At 38.4% G+C, this 13604-nt stretch overlaps 1 protein-coding gene across 1 annotated transcript in view; it reads right to left on the bottom strand.

The window, feature by feature from the left end:
• The window catches only part of KCNH8 (potassium voltage-gated channel subfamily H member 8), a gene marked incomplete at its 5' end in the record, with an annotated part of 214368 nt that overhangs the window by 39843 nt on the left and 160921 nt on the right, over nucleotides 1-13604 (bottom strand). Inside the window, one exon of the mRNA XM_019508703.1 lies at nucleotides 10815-11029. Within this exon, the coding sequence (XP_019364248.1) occupies nucleotides 10815-11029 (215 nt within the window). The remainder of the gene's footprint in view (nucleotides 1-10814; nucleotides 11030-13604) is intronic.

Raw genomic sequence — 13604 nt, 5'->3', positions numbered from 1 at the left:
AAAAAAAAAAAAAAAAAAGGATCAGGACGATCAAAAGCAAGGACAGTCAATACGGTCACAACAACCTTTGCACCAGCAGCATGTTGTTCAGGAAGATAAAGATAATGTAATGGCTTCCAAGTTACTACAGTTAAAAAATATTAGAAAGAACCATTAATCTCTCTCCTGTTTGGTTACAGGATCCTGGCTGAGGGGACATTCTAATGGAAATTTCCACTAGATGTGGAATTCTAGTTATACCAAATACAGGGCAATATTATTTTTCTGCAATGAGGAAAGAAGCACAGTAGGAAGCCTAATTTGGAATAGCTGGTGTCTGTCTCTCTCAGTTTTTCCCACCACCCGCTAAAAATGCAGATGACCTATTCCAATTAAATAGTAAATATATGATGAAAGACAGTGGTTAGTAAGCGGTGTTTGTGATCTACTTAAGGAACAGGTTTGCAGTGTGGCTTCTTGGGAAAGGGTGCAGTAAAGAAAGAGGAAGAGGGAACCTAAATCATATATGTGGTTTCCTTTCCATTAATGTTTTCAATCCTTTTTTCCCCCACCATGCTAATATTCCATTCATCCTTGGTTTACACATTAAAACAATATTAGTCAGTGCATTTTTTTTGGTTATTAATTCAGGCATCCAGTAAGTGATCCCCACATGTTAGGTACAAAATGGATCTTCGTCTGGTGGCATTCTAGTAGGTGATTTGGATGTTTTTATTTTGAACTACAATAATAATCTAGATGTATACTCAGGAAAATATTCTAATAAATCCAGAAATCTGCCTATGTACGGTTTAAAATCTAAAATAAGCCATGTGTTGTCTACATTATATTTTATTGATTTTAAATATTTCTCGGGGGGGAGGGGAGAAGAGTTCATAGAAGACTTCCCTTTGCTAATGACATTTTTTATCTTTAATCAACAATAAAATGAAGATTAACTCAAGAATTCTTTAATTTCTTTATTGGCCTAAGTGCTATCTACCTAACACCTAATAAAAGTGGAACTGAGAAGCAGAATTAATATTTATCTATTTAATGCACTATGTTAAATCTTATGCAGTTTGTTCAAGGATTCTTGTGTATTATGAGGGGTTTTTTTAAACACATTTCAATATGCATCTTGGGATAATGATGAGTTTCTAGAAATATTGTAAGGTTTCAGATTTAGAATATTATAACATTTTATGAAAAATCTATTTAAAGTTAGTCTCTATAATAATGTTTTACCTAACACATAATAAAAAAGATTATTTTAAGAATTCTTCCAAATTTAGGGACACACTCTGTTCTCTGATATACCAGTATAAATGCCGAGTAACTGAGAAATTCAGAGTAATTTACCAGTTCCACTGTAACAGAGAGCAGATTTGACCTTTAGTTCTATTTGTTCTGTCTTTTTTTGCAACAGCAGAAAGGGTATGTTAATATTTATCACTCTGTACGTTCAAAGTATCCAGCAACAAATGATACATAGTGGAAAAGGCTTATACAGCATCCCTACATAACTAAACTGGAAATATAGTTGGATGTCAAGACAAATGCCCAAGTTTTTCAGACTAAAATTGTGTGGCTCAGTGTTTTATACTCTTCTTGTACCACATTTTTAAAAACATGGATAAGCTCCTTTACAAGACTAGATTTTTCTACATGTAACCCTCTGGTTAAGCCTGATAAACCTGATGCAGAATATAGTAATCCTGAACAGTGAGGTGAACAAAGATACAGTTCAAAATGATTCCAAAGCTAAAATTACTAGGTAATCTATGTTATTTATCAATCTCTACATAACAATTACAATAATAATCAATATTTTCCATTTGTCTAGATCTTTCTTATAATAACACATCGCACAACTGGATTTGGGAAACCACAGCTATGTGTGTGAGCTTTTACTTATGTGAATAGTTCCATTGGAACAATACATCATAAATAATAGTAATTGCTGTCAGTGGGGTTACTCATGGGAGTATAGGACTATTAACATGATGAAGGGATTCACAGCTGGGCTATGTACTTGTATACAAACCTAGGAAAAAAAACCAAATTAAAATGGAGTTAAGCTGAAGTGTATATATAAGTATTTAATAGTAAACACATGACAGGCATGTTGTAATTATTAAAAACAACCTCTAAAGCCAAGAAAGCCACCATTAATCTTGAAAGAAAGTGAAAAATAACATCTCAAAGTAAACAATTTAGGCATCAGAGTCACTTCAACTGTGCCATATAGCAAAATCATACCAAATGAATAATGCATATTAGTATTTGTGGACTCGGATTAAATGGATTTTAAAAAGACATACTACATTTATTTTTTTCCTTGTTACCACAGGACACCTTCCCAGGGAGGTATATTATTCATAAATAGTAAATATAAATGTATTAAAATACAAGGATCTTAACAATGAAGTTAAAAATAAAAATAATACTAAATAATGGCAATTAGGATCTAGTGGGCATCTGTGAAGCAATTCTTATTTATTGGCATATCAGCCTAGGTTGACTTCTGATTTCATAGACATTAGGGCTGGAAGGGACCTTAAGATCATCAAGTCCAGCCCCCTGCCCAAGGGGCAGGAAGTCAGCTAGGGTCAAAGGATCTCAGCAAGATAAGCATCCAAATGTTTCTTAAAAGTGTCCAGAGTAGGTGCTTGCAACACCTGGGGTGGTGCAGTCTATTCTAGGCATTGGGGACTCGGACAGAATTATCCTTTATCAAAAAGTAAAAGAGGAAAAATATGTGGATGTGTCACTCTTTTCCAGAAGTATTTACAGCAGCAGGGAACTGCAACACAAGGATAAAGAGCATCAGGATGAAATTTTTAGGTTAAAGACTCTAAGAATGAAAATCAAGGAAGAAACAGGGAGCGTAAAGTCGATAGCCTACCGAGTCTGATGGAAACATACCATTTTGTTGTTTTATAACTTTCTAATTCTTCATGAGGCTATTGCACTTGTATACCAAAATCATGGACATACTAGAAACTTAATAAACGTATAGATACCTTCAGTGTTGGTGCATGCAATGACACTCCCAAAGCTGCAGAGTATCATGCTTGCAAGAAATTTTGACTATAGAAGGCCAAGAGTCCAAGAACAAGATAAATAAACCTTGCATGGCTTCCACTATGATCTGCTTTCACCATGCCAAACAAGGTGAGTATTTGCTGGATAGAGAAAGTTTGGAACCTAAAGGGTGAGAGGGGGATTGAATGTAATAATATGCAGGGGGGGAAATGATATTATGGGTTGCAAAATCACTTGTCCAAAATTAGTACCCCAGATTTTTGGCTGGGGTCCATTAAAACCTGCTTGGTTGCTGCAAAGCTGTCTTGAATAGATGGGAAATTTCTATGGAATATTCTATGAGGAAATACGTGAGAGAAGCTATTCTCAAACTGTTTCTCACTTGTTTAAAATCAAACATGAAGTAGAAAGCATGGGAGACAGACTGTGCTCTATTTTTTTGCCCACATGGTCATACAATTTTCTAGCAGCGCAATCCTGCTGCTTACCATTTCACAGAAGCAGAGGGAGGTTGTGTGGGTGGTGCATAGTTCGCTAGCAGGGTTATTGAATCTGAAAAAAGAAGCCAGGCAGTCCCAGGAGTGTGAAAGGAAAATTAAACCTATGCACAGCTTGTAAAAGGGACCACTGAGCAGTACTTCACTGTAGCATTACTTACAAAGTAGGACACATACATTGGTAGGTAAGGAATCTGCTCCCATAGAAAACATTGTAAGTCACAGTTCAAACCCAATTATGATTTTATTTTTAAGATTTTTAGGCTTGGGGGTGAGTGAAATCCTACTTATTCAGTACAGGAGTTGAAAACAGTGGCTGTATATAGGCTCATAATATATCCTGATACAAAATCTGCGTAAAGGAAAGATGCAAATTCAGTGTCTGGCAAACAGAAAGCAGTGGACATAAAACATCCGTCACTTGGGATCTCTTATCAGTATGAGGGCAATCCATTATATACAACTGCTAAATGCACATAAACTGAAGGGGGAAAAATTAATCAGGTAATGTTGCTTCAGTATCGCTGAAATTTTTTCAGAATAACAACCTAGATAAAATATTGGACTTCTGCCTTTTTGGAGATCTGTTTTCTTCTGCATCCTTACAGCTGCAATGACTATACTGAAATAAGAACAAAAAGTACCTGAGAATAAGGAATGCCTCTCATGTGACAGCCTCCTTTTTTGCCAGTAGTTACCTGTGTTATGTCACTGGCATCAAGCATCAGAAATATTGCTACCATACCTATACTAATACATGCTCTAGCATCAAGAAAGCTCCTGCCACAGGTGATTGATTGTTTATGGTTTTTAGTTTAAAAATAACATGCATTTCAAAAAATCATCTAAACCAACCTACAAATCCAATAGAATCTTTTCTTATCTACCCTACTTGCTGTGGAGATTGCTTTTATGGGCAAATCTTTCCTTCCCCCCCCACAGCTGTTCCAGTCCCAAGGTATCTGTACTAGTATGGTTCTCTTGTATAAAGGAAGGGTCACATTATGGGATGGCCACACAGGCATTTTGTGATGTAGAACAAACTGAACCACAGGAACAACTGGTATGTGCATCAGTACAACATGAAAAATTACCAGTCATTTTTGGCTCCTGAATATCTTTCACATAATACCACTGAAATCAACTGGGTTTCTTGTAAGCTGGAAGTTAAGCACATATATAAATACTTTCAGGTCTGGGATGCATACGATTTTTTTCCTGAAGCCTGTGACCCTTGCTGGAATTGAAATGAGCAATCTATTAATTTATTTTTGCTTTCTGTGTTCTAACTGCAATTGAATTACACCTGGCATTAACCTGGTTCATACTTTAAGTTGAAGTACTGTTGTGATAAATACTGTAGAAATACAGAATCCTATGACCATAGGCAGATAAGTGCCATTTACCTGCATACGTCTCGAGTTGCCATTCTACTTTTCTTTTTTCTAATGCATTCAAGTAAACAGATGAACTACATGGCTATGCTGTAACTGCATAAACTACCTAGCCACTTAACACATTCGGTGAAGTTACACACTGTTTCCAGAGGTGTGCAGCAGCTGCCTGGGCACTGGAATGGTTCTAGTACATGGCCTTAGCCTTTCCATGGCCTGAACAGGCCCTCAGTAGGCTAGACATTACTGTGATGCAAAAAACATGACTAGCTGGATTTTGCTGCCTGTACCAGGTGCATCTGCTGAATTGCTTAGCAATGTAATCACACCTGGAGCTCATAAAAGGGGCCTCTAGGGTTATGGCTGGCTGTAAAGACAGTGACAGGCAGGCACAGCTGAGGCCAGCATCATGGGCGAGGTGAGTGAGGGGAGCCCAAAATGATCAGTAAGAGATAGGTTCAGGGAATTCAGGTTAGTTCTAGGGGCTGGAGAGGTCAGAGGCCAGATTAGGGACTGGAGGGGAATTGAGGAGGAAGAAGGATGATGCTAGGCTCAAACTAGGCAGGAGCCAGGAACAGGGTAGACCTAAACAACAGGACTGAAAGGAAACCCTGGGGGTGGCTGGGGCTGGACAGGCACTGGGGCTAGGAAATAGGGTGGGTTTCTTGAGGAAGGACTCAGTGAAGAATGGCCAGAGAGAGCTACTATACCAAAAGGGGAGACCCAAGTCTTGACTATGGCAACATGGCTAGGCTGGCTCACTGTAGCAATGTGGCAATGAATGGGGGTGTCCTGGGACCATCTCCTTCTCAGGGATGCTTCTTTCTGCAGCTGCTGAGAGCAGCTCTAGGCTCTATACAGTCTGCTGAAATGGCAGCCAGCTGGTCATGCAAGCTTCCAGAGGGGGTGTGCTGCACTCCCATTACCTCTGCCTCAGATGTGAAACAGAACTGCTCTCTGGATATGTCTGTGCATATAATGGGGGCACTTACACACCCCAGGGTGGAGTGGGGAGAGCAGTCATGCCTACATGCTATTTGTATAGCTGAGACTTGTGCAAAATCTACCCTTTTTTGCATCCAGGTGGGGTAATGGGATTATGAAAGTCACTGAGCATTGTGGCCAAATCTAGCAATTATGCAGCACTGCTCAGGTGCTTTTATGTTAAGCATGTTTAAGTGCTTTGCTGGATTTGTCAGTGTCACTCTACAGAAAAGACCTAAGAGACTTTCGTTCCCAAATGTAAGACATTTCTTATATGGCAGAGCTGTGGCTCTGCCATATAAGATAGATTTCTAAGTCCATAGGCAAGCCATCTTTCCCCTCACAATGTGACACATATTAATAGTGCCACGCTGAATCAAAGATGGTGAATGTCTGCTTTCCAGATAGTCTTACCTTCCTTTTGGACTTCATTAAAGCTTGAGGAATAGCACAAGACAAAAGAACCCTTCTGGTTTGTGTCAGTCAGCCCAGAGCCAGTGCTTGGCTTTTAGCATGTGAATTTAACATCCACACTGTGGGTGTATTTAGGGACAGAGTGGAAATAGTCAGTAAAAACAGGGAGATTAAGTTGCCATTATGCTTTCTCTCAATGCCATGATGGTACTTTGCATATCTCCATCTTCTCTAAGTAAGTTTATTACAGGGCTATTACAAGTTATGAGTCTCTTTTTACTCATAAAAAGTACAGGTAGTCAGTGAAAATGTAGATTGAGGAGTCAATGGGTGAGAGATTGACTCCTCAACCTACATTTTCACTGACTACCTGTCTTGTATGCATACCAGCCCAGCCTCTGGCTCCTTTACTTTTCACTCCATCCAAGAAGAACACACACCAACTGCTGAAACTTCCTTAGCCTGACGAAGGGTTTTTGAACCGGAAAGCTTGCTTAATAATTGTTTTCCAACTATTTAAGTTGGTCTAATAAAAGATATCAGATTCACCCAAAGAACCATGTCTGCCTATGTCCTTAGACCAGCACGGCTACAACCTACACGCTTCTATACACTTAAAAACACTAATTTCCCTTTTACTTGCAAGTAGCTAAAAAAAAAAAAATTAACAAAAAAAAAAGGCAGAGGGGCAGAATATATACAACACTGATAAAGACATTTTTTTCTAGTTAAAATCTCTGGGTTTTGTTCAAAAACACATAAAAAGGAAACAGAAAACAGCTAGTGTGTTTGCAAGCATATGGATAGGCTTGGATAACATTGCAAACCATTGAACATTTCTGTTTCAAGTGCTGTAATCAGGATCCCTTGAGGCTTTTATCTCCCAATGTCCAGTCTTCTCCATTTCTATATCTGTTACAGGCTGAAATAGTTTCATTTTTTTTTTATTTCTTGTTCTCAAGCATTCTTTTAAATGATTTTCTAGGATTGTTCTCAACTCTTTGAAAACAACATGTCTACAGTTATTATTTTATGGTTGGAAAACCCTATTACTGGTATGTACCCCTAACAAGTTATCCTTCAAGCAACTTCCTCTTCAGCTTGCTGTAGAGCCCAGTGGGTGGTGACAGATATGCAGCTTCCTGGCCTAACCCATGGTGCTTCACAAAGTGCCATAAGTTAGAGTGACCCTCCAGACCCAACAGATGTTCACTGTTGGGTAGGGAGGGTGGGGGATTGAGCTCCAATTTGGAGCTGAGGAGTTGCAGACATGCAGCTTCTCCTCCCTAGGCCTGCCGCCTCCCTCCCAGCTCTAGTGCTGTCTGCACAATGGGAAGGGGGAGAAGGTAAGAGAGGGAGCTTAAGATGGACTTTGCCTCGCCTGCACTGGAGTGGGGGGTGGGTGGATTGGAGCCCCTGTGAGGTGAGGGCCTCCAACCTACCCAACCCCTCTCTAGCACAGGCTAGGAAAAGCCCAGCCCAAGCACCCTTCTCTCCTCTCCCATTGTGCAGACAACAGTGGGAGTGGGGCTGGGCTGCATCAGCCCAGCTGCCTAATCAGACACAAGTTAATGAAGGTGCTCAACTTTGGAGCACCTTCATTTGAACCCTCAGATAATGAGGGTTAATTTGTCATGCAATCAGGGACTTTTAATTTGGAGCCAGTTCTGTTAGGGTATGGCTGCAGAGTGCTTTCAAGTGGCCAATCGTGCAACAAATATTACCTTCTGTCTGTGCATTATGGCGAAATCTAGCAATTATGCAGCACTGCCTGCTGTCTCACTGAAGGTCTTTCTTCAGTCCCATTCCACCTGGCTTTCTGCCAGAGACTGAAGGAGTGTGCATATCTTTACAAGTTTGATTTCTCAAGCGGCCATACTGATTAAGATATAAGGAAAAGTGAATTTGGTCATCTAAGAGATTTAGTGAATTTTGTGTAAAGAACAGTTTATTACCTGAATGACACATCCATTGTGGGTAAAAAGTGAGGTTCACTGGCTCACAGCCTGCTTGGCATTAGTTTTACCAATCTATTTTCAATAGCATCACTGCATCATGTTGATAGTCAATTTGCATGAATATCAATTTTTATTAATTTAAACCACACAGAGAAAGTGCTAGAGAGAACAGTATCTAAATTAAGAATGGGGAACCCCCACAAAATGAAGACTTCCTATAAAGTTCTGGAAGTATCATTACATGGTAAATCTCTGTGTAAAAAAGCAGCATAGATTCATACAGAACAGAAAATCTCTTTTTTCCCCCCACAGAAGAGAGATCTTCATGTTCCTACAATACTGTGCATTTCATCTTTAGAAGCATTATGCTTCCAACAGCACTGTGACATATACTAATTTTTAAGGGTTGGGACACTCTTCCTCTAAACACTGCTCTTTGAAACCTCCTTCCAAGTGCCATCAAGGGGTCACAGAACCCAAAAGAATCACAGATGAATTTCTTTCCTTAGCTGTGTGCTGAGCTGAAGCACAGGATGAGGGCTGGGGAGAACAATTTATGTACTGCCCTCTCTCAAAACCATAATGGATATTTTGCACGTAATTTTACAGGGGATTAAAAATTACATGTATGTAGTGCAAATGGTAATTCATAGATATGAAAGCATAAAAAATAGCATCAAGTATTATTGATATGGGAAATGTGTGAACTTATACAAGAAAGAAGAAAGAAATGGTCCCCAACTTCAGCGCTAGCTGTGGAAGCAAACCCAGTTTCTGTTCTAGATTCAGTCTTCATTCCCAACTCTCAACAGACCTGTTGGCTAAACTTTGCTAAGCCTTTCCTAGTGTTCTCAGCAGAAGTTTAGCAACATAAACTCATCCACCTGCTTATTTTAATGTTTACTGAATTCTGGGACTTCCCAGAAGTCAAGGAGATAAGGAAACACAATGCATTTTAAAGGCAAACAGGATCTAAGCAACCCCTAGATAATAAAGAATAGAGAAAAGTCAACCTAGATATAGCACCGATAAGCCTGAAACTCGCCCAATGTTCCTACATGCACTGGGAAAGCTTTGCGCTGTTCTGCTGGCATTAAATTGCCCTAAGAGAAGCTTTGCTGCCCATAGGCAATTGCACTATAGAAGAATGTTCCACAATGACTTTCTGAACAGAATCACAGGGGGATCCAAGATGTTGTAAGGGAGGTTGTGAAAGCAGTGACTAGCACTGCAGGGCTATCTGCACCTCCACTCCCAATTCCCCACCCATACTGAGACAGGCAGACCATGCTTCAAGAGCAGGCCTGGGGATGGGGGAGTTCCAGAGCTACTCCTGACCTGCTCCAGCTGGGCTGTGCTGGGAACTGGGCTCAGCAGGGGACAGCAGCAGTGGCAGATGGGTTCCTGTTCTTGGACTGGTAGGGAAGAGAAACTGGTATGCTGATTCCTTTGCTGCTGACCCGGAAGGGAGAGCAGCTCTGGAGCATTCCCTGTCCCTGGGGCAACCAGGGAGAGTGGCAATGGTGGGCAGGGGAAGGGGGGAATGGGAGGGGAGTGTTACTGAGTATGGAAGGGAAGGGACGTGAAGAGGCGCTAAGGGATGGGGACTCTTACCTGGTTTAGGACTTTAAAAACAAATCTTTGGGTGAGGAGTGGGAGCTGGGAGCCCAGACACCTGGGTTCTCTCCAGCTCAGAGGAGGGTGCAGGCTGCAAGATTGGAGCAGGAAGAGATCTGAAAAGGGGCTCTGTCTGGACAGAATGTCCTTCACTGTTTTTTCCAGTCTATCCAGACTGTCCTTCACTAGTGGACTGTATCATTGTTATCTGCACTGAGATGAACACCTTTCCTTACCCAGCAGTCTTCATATACTTAGAGGGATAATCACAAAAGGTGAGTTTGCCTCCTAACTTTCAGTATTACAGTGTCAGTATAATTGAAGTTATGTATAAAACTATAAAGCATTAAAGTCAATCCACCTTGAGGTCCTTCAGCAATCTTATTTAGAGCTTCTCTTTTGCAAGTAAAAGTTTTACAATGTACTGATTTTCTGCAGTCACATGCTTATGAGGTCCTTGGTTTAACAAGAGGGTACATTTTAGTTACAATGCATTAAATACAGTTGTTCTTAAACATAGGTCATTTCAAGCAACTGTAGCAGCAAATATTTTTAAATGTAAAAGAGAGAATTTAGTAAGTTACAAAGTGAAAGATCACTAACCTGGCATTTCAGGTTCTAAGCAAGTTGTAGTTTGATATATCTTTTGATACATATGTTGTGTGAATATAAGCAAAAAAGGACAAAATCACAAAAGGAATCATTCATAAATATATTCTGATGGAACAATTAGATATGGATATCATGTCAGGAGTAGCCAAGAAATCATTAATATATGAATTATTGTGTCAAACTTAAAATGCAGTAATTTTAAAATGCAGAATATAGCCTTACATCACTGTGCTAAAATAGGGTCAACACCACTTGTACATGAAAAATATTTAAAGCTAAAGGAACCTGCAGGTATCTTTAAACACACTTACATCACTTTCATGTCCTTCTCGCAGATTGTATGTGAGATCATGCTGAATACCTTCTACAAATTTGGGAGCATATTCTGGATAAAAGTCAAGCACTTCGAAGAGTCCTTTAAGGATAATGCATTGGAGGTCACAGTAGGTTAGAGCTTTAACATCTGCATTCGTTTTAATGACTTGGTCCTTAATTGAAAGGTTTGCTCCAATTAAATCTCCTTTACCTAAAAGAGAATAGGCAAGTTATCTCAAAAGCATAAATATTTGACTCTTCTGCTGGAACATAACAGAACAAATCTGTTTGACTTAATTGCTAAACCTTCAGACCTGCTGCTATTATGGCATAATTTGATTACTGACATTTTAAAGATCTGGTACTTAAAAGCTTTCTCAATTTTTGCAGGTGCAATGTTGTATCGACAATTAACTGCACCCACAATTAGTTGCAGGTACGAATGCTAATTGCCAGATGTGCAACTACCTGATTTAAGGCGCTATCAGATAATTAAATGTATAAATATTAGCTTTTTGCACTAACAGTCAATGGCAGGTGCACTTTTATGTCTGTAAAAAAAATGGACATCTTATTCCTGGCTTTCTGGGTCAGAAAAGGTAGAAAGTTAACAGAAGTATTTATAGTATAAAAGATGTATATAAGGCAGGACACTTCAATTAAAGGGGAGAGACGTGTGAATTTTTTTTTCTTAGATTTTGTGTAGCCAACTACTTGAAACATGTGGTGTCATTGTGTATGTTACAAGTAAAGTGTTATAAGGGAAAGTAATTTTAAATATCCATAGAGTAAATAAAAATCAGGTCAGAAAATCCCGAGAGAAGATATGACAGTCTGAGACAGATATTTTGTTATGATTTCACTGTACTATGTTGTAATCAAATGTAACAAAAATGGTATTTTGACTTTGTGATGGATGGCATAATTAGGCTAGCTTGAACTGATTACACTCCTGAAAGGACAAGCAATGTCAAATATGCAAAGGACACTAACTGAAAAGTTACAGTAAATTTACTAGTTGCCTTCAAATAATGTCCCAGTAAGAAATTTCTCAGATTAACTATTTTAGTGTGATGATTCTATAAATCAGTGTCTCAGAGCTATTTGTTTATTATTGCTCCTTTAAAATTAAATAATACCATTTTGGGGAAGGGGAAATTATCCTACAACCTTACCGTATATTTATTTTCAGAAAATACCTTAGTATGATGAAGACACAACTATTGCAAAAATAAAAAGAGTGTATGCAAGGTACACTGATATCTGCCATGTAAACAGATGCCACTGTATAAGCTAGTCTAAGCACTCTCCTCTTTTCTCATTGGAGAATAGGTTTTCATGTGTGGATTTATCTGGAAACATCTGTTTGATAATATCTCTATGTTACTACAGCCTTACTCATGATTTCATTTTGTTGATGGATCTTTTCTGGCTAATATTTTAAATCTTAAATCTAGAATGCACAATTAAATAGCACACATCATTTCTGAATTAAATTACATTTCTATACTAGAAGACAGTCTATTTGTGAGTATGCCTCAAAGTGCCAAAACAAATAATCCTATTATAATATTTTGTATTAATTGTATTGTGTATATTAATATAAATCCTTGTACTGTTAATGAAAAAAGAACAGACTCAAAGATCACTGTATTAGAATTTTAAAAAAGATAAAGTAATGCCCCATAATTTATAAACTAGAACACAGAGTAATCCATTGTTTTCAGAAAAAAAAATGTATTTCTCTGTGGATTATATTACATCAACCGAGTATATTGTAATTATGTTAATATAGGTTTGGTGTATATATCTGTCATTGGGGTTAATCAGGAAGTTCCCATTCATCATAAGGAGACTGTGTTCCATTGCAATATTTTTTATATGTTATTTTCATGAATTTTCAATAGGATCCTCTAATCTTTTTGTTGTCATTGTTGTCACTGTCACCATTGTGCAATGATGCTTTGGTTAACATTTTCAGAAATTCCTAAACACGGAACCATTAGTGAAACCTTAATTCCACTATGTGCAGCTCTTCCCCTTTTTATTACCTTTATGCTTATCATTTCTCCAAGTCATATTTTACATCTATGATTTAGCTGATCCAATAAATAGTAGGCATATTAAAACTTCCTAATTACAAGTAGCTCAGAGTGGCATGGTCTGTCAACAGCCTTGAAATAAAGGGTTATAAAACAAACAAGAAGAAAGGTTGTATCCTTGTTGTCAATACTGTATAAAGTCTATATTATATATGTGTACATATTTAAAAAAGACTAGCCCAAATGCATAATAATAAAAACGGAGAATTCAGTCACTAAAGTTAGGAGGTCAGTAATGTCAAGGGTCTAATGTAATCCCACAAAAATAGAGAGGAAAAGTGGAAAGAACAGGTTTATTTCTGTATTGAATAATTATCCCAAGTTATAACAATTCAGAAAAACCAAGATACTTCCTAAAGCTACAAAACAAAGATTTTAAGAATTTACATTAAATATTACTGTGCACTTATGGAAACTTCTGCTAAAGAATATGAAGGATGAAGGCACTGTACACACACTTCGCAAGACTTGTCTAATGAGCCTTATCCAATGCCCACTGAGGTCAACAGGAAATCTTTTAAATTGATTTCAGTGGGTATTGAGACGTAGTCCATGTAACTGTAGATTACAGATAAGTCTAGACACAGAGGCTAAGTACAGACAGTGAAAAAGCCCAAGGTAGAATTGACCCAGTCTTCACTGGTTTCTCTAAGTTGCATAGATTGAACCGATAATGAAGTGAAC

This window comes from Gavialis gangeticus, unplaced genomic scaffold, assembly GCF_001723915.1.
Source record: "Gavialis gangeticus isolate Ggan-Ray unplaced genomic scaffold, GavGan_comp1, whole genome shotgun sequence".
Taxonomy (NCBI): domain Eukaryota; kingdom Metazoa; phylum Chordata; order Crocodylia; family Gavialidae; genus Gavialis; species Gavialis gangeticus.
Note: the sequence above shows the minus strand (reverse complement) of the source record. Positions and strands in the feature narration are given on the sequence as shown.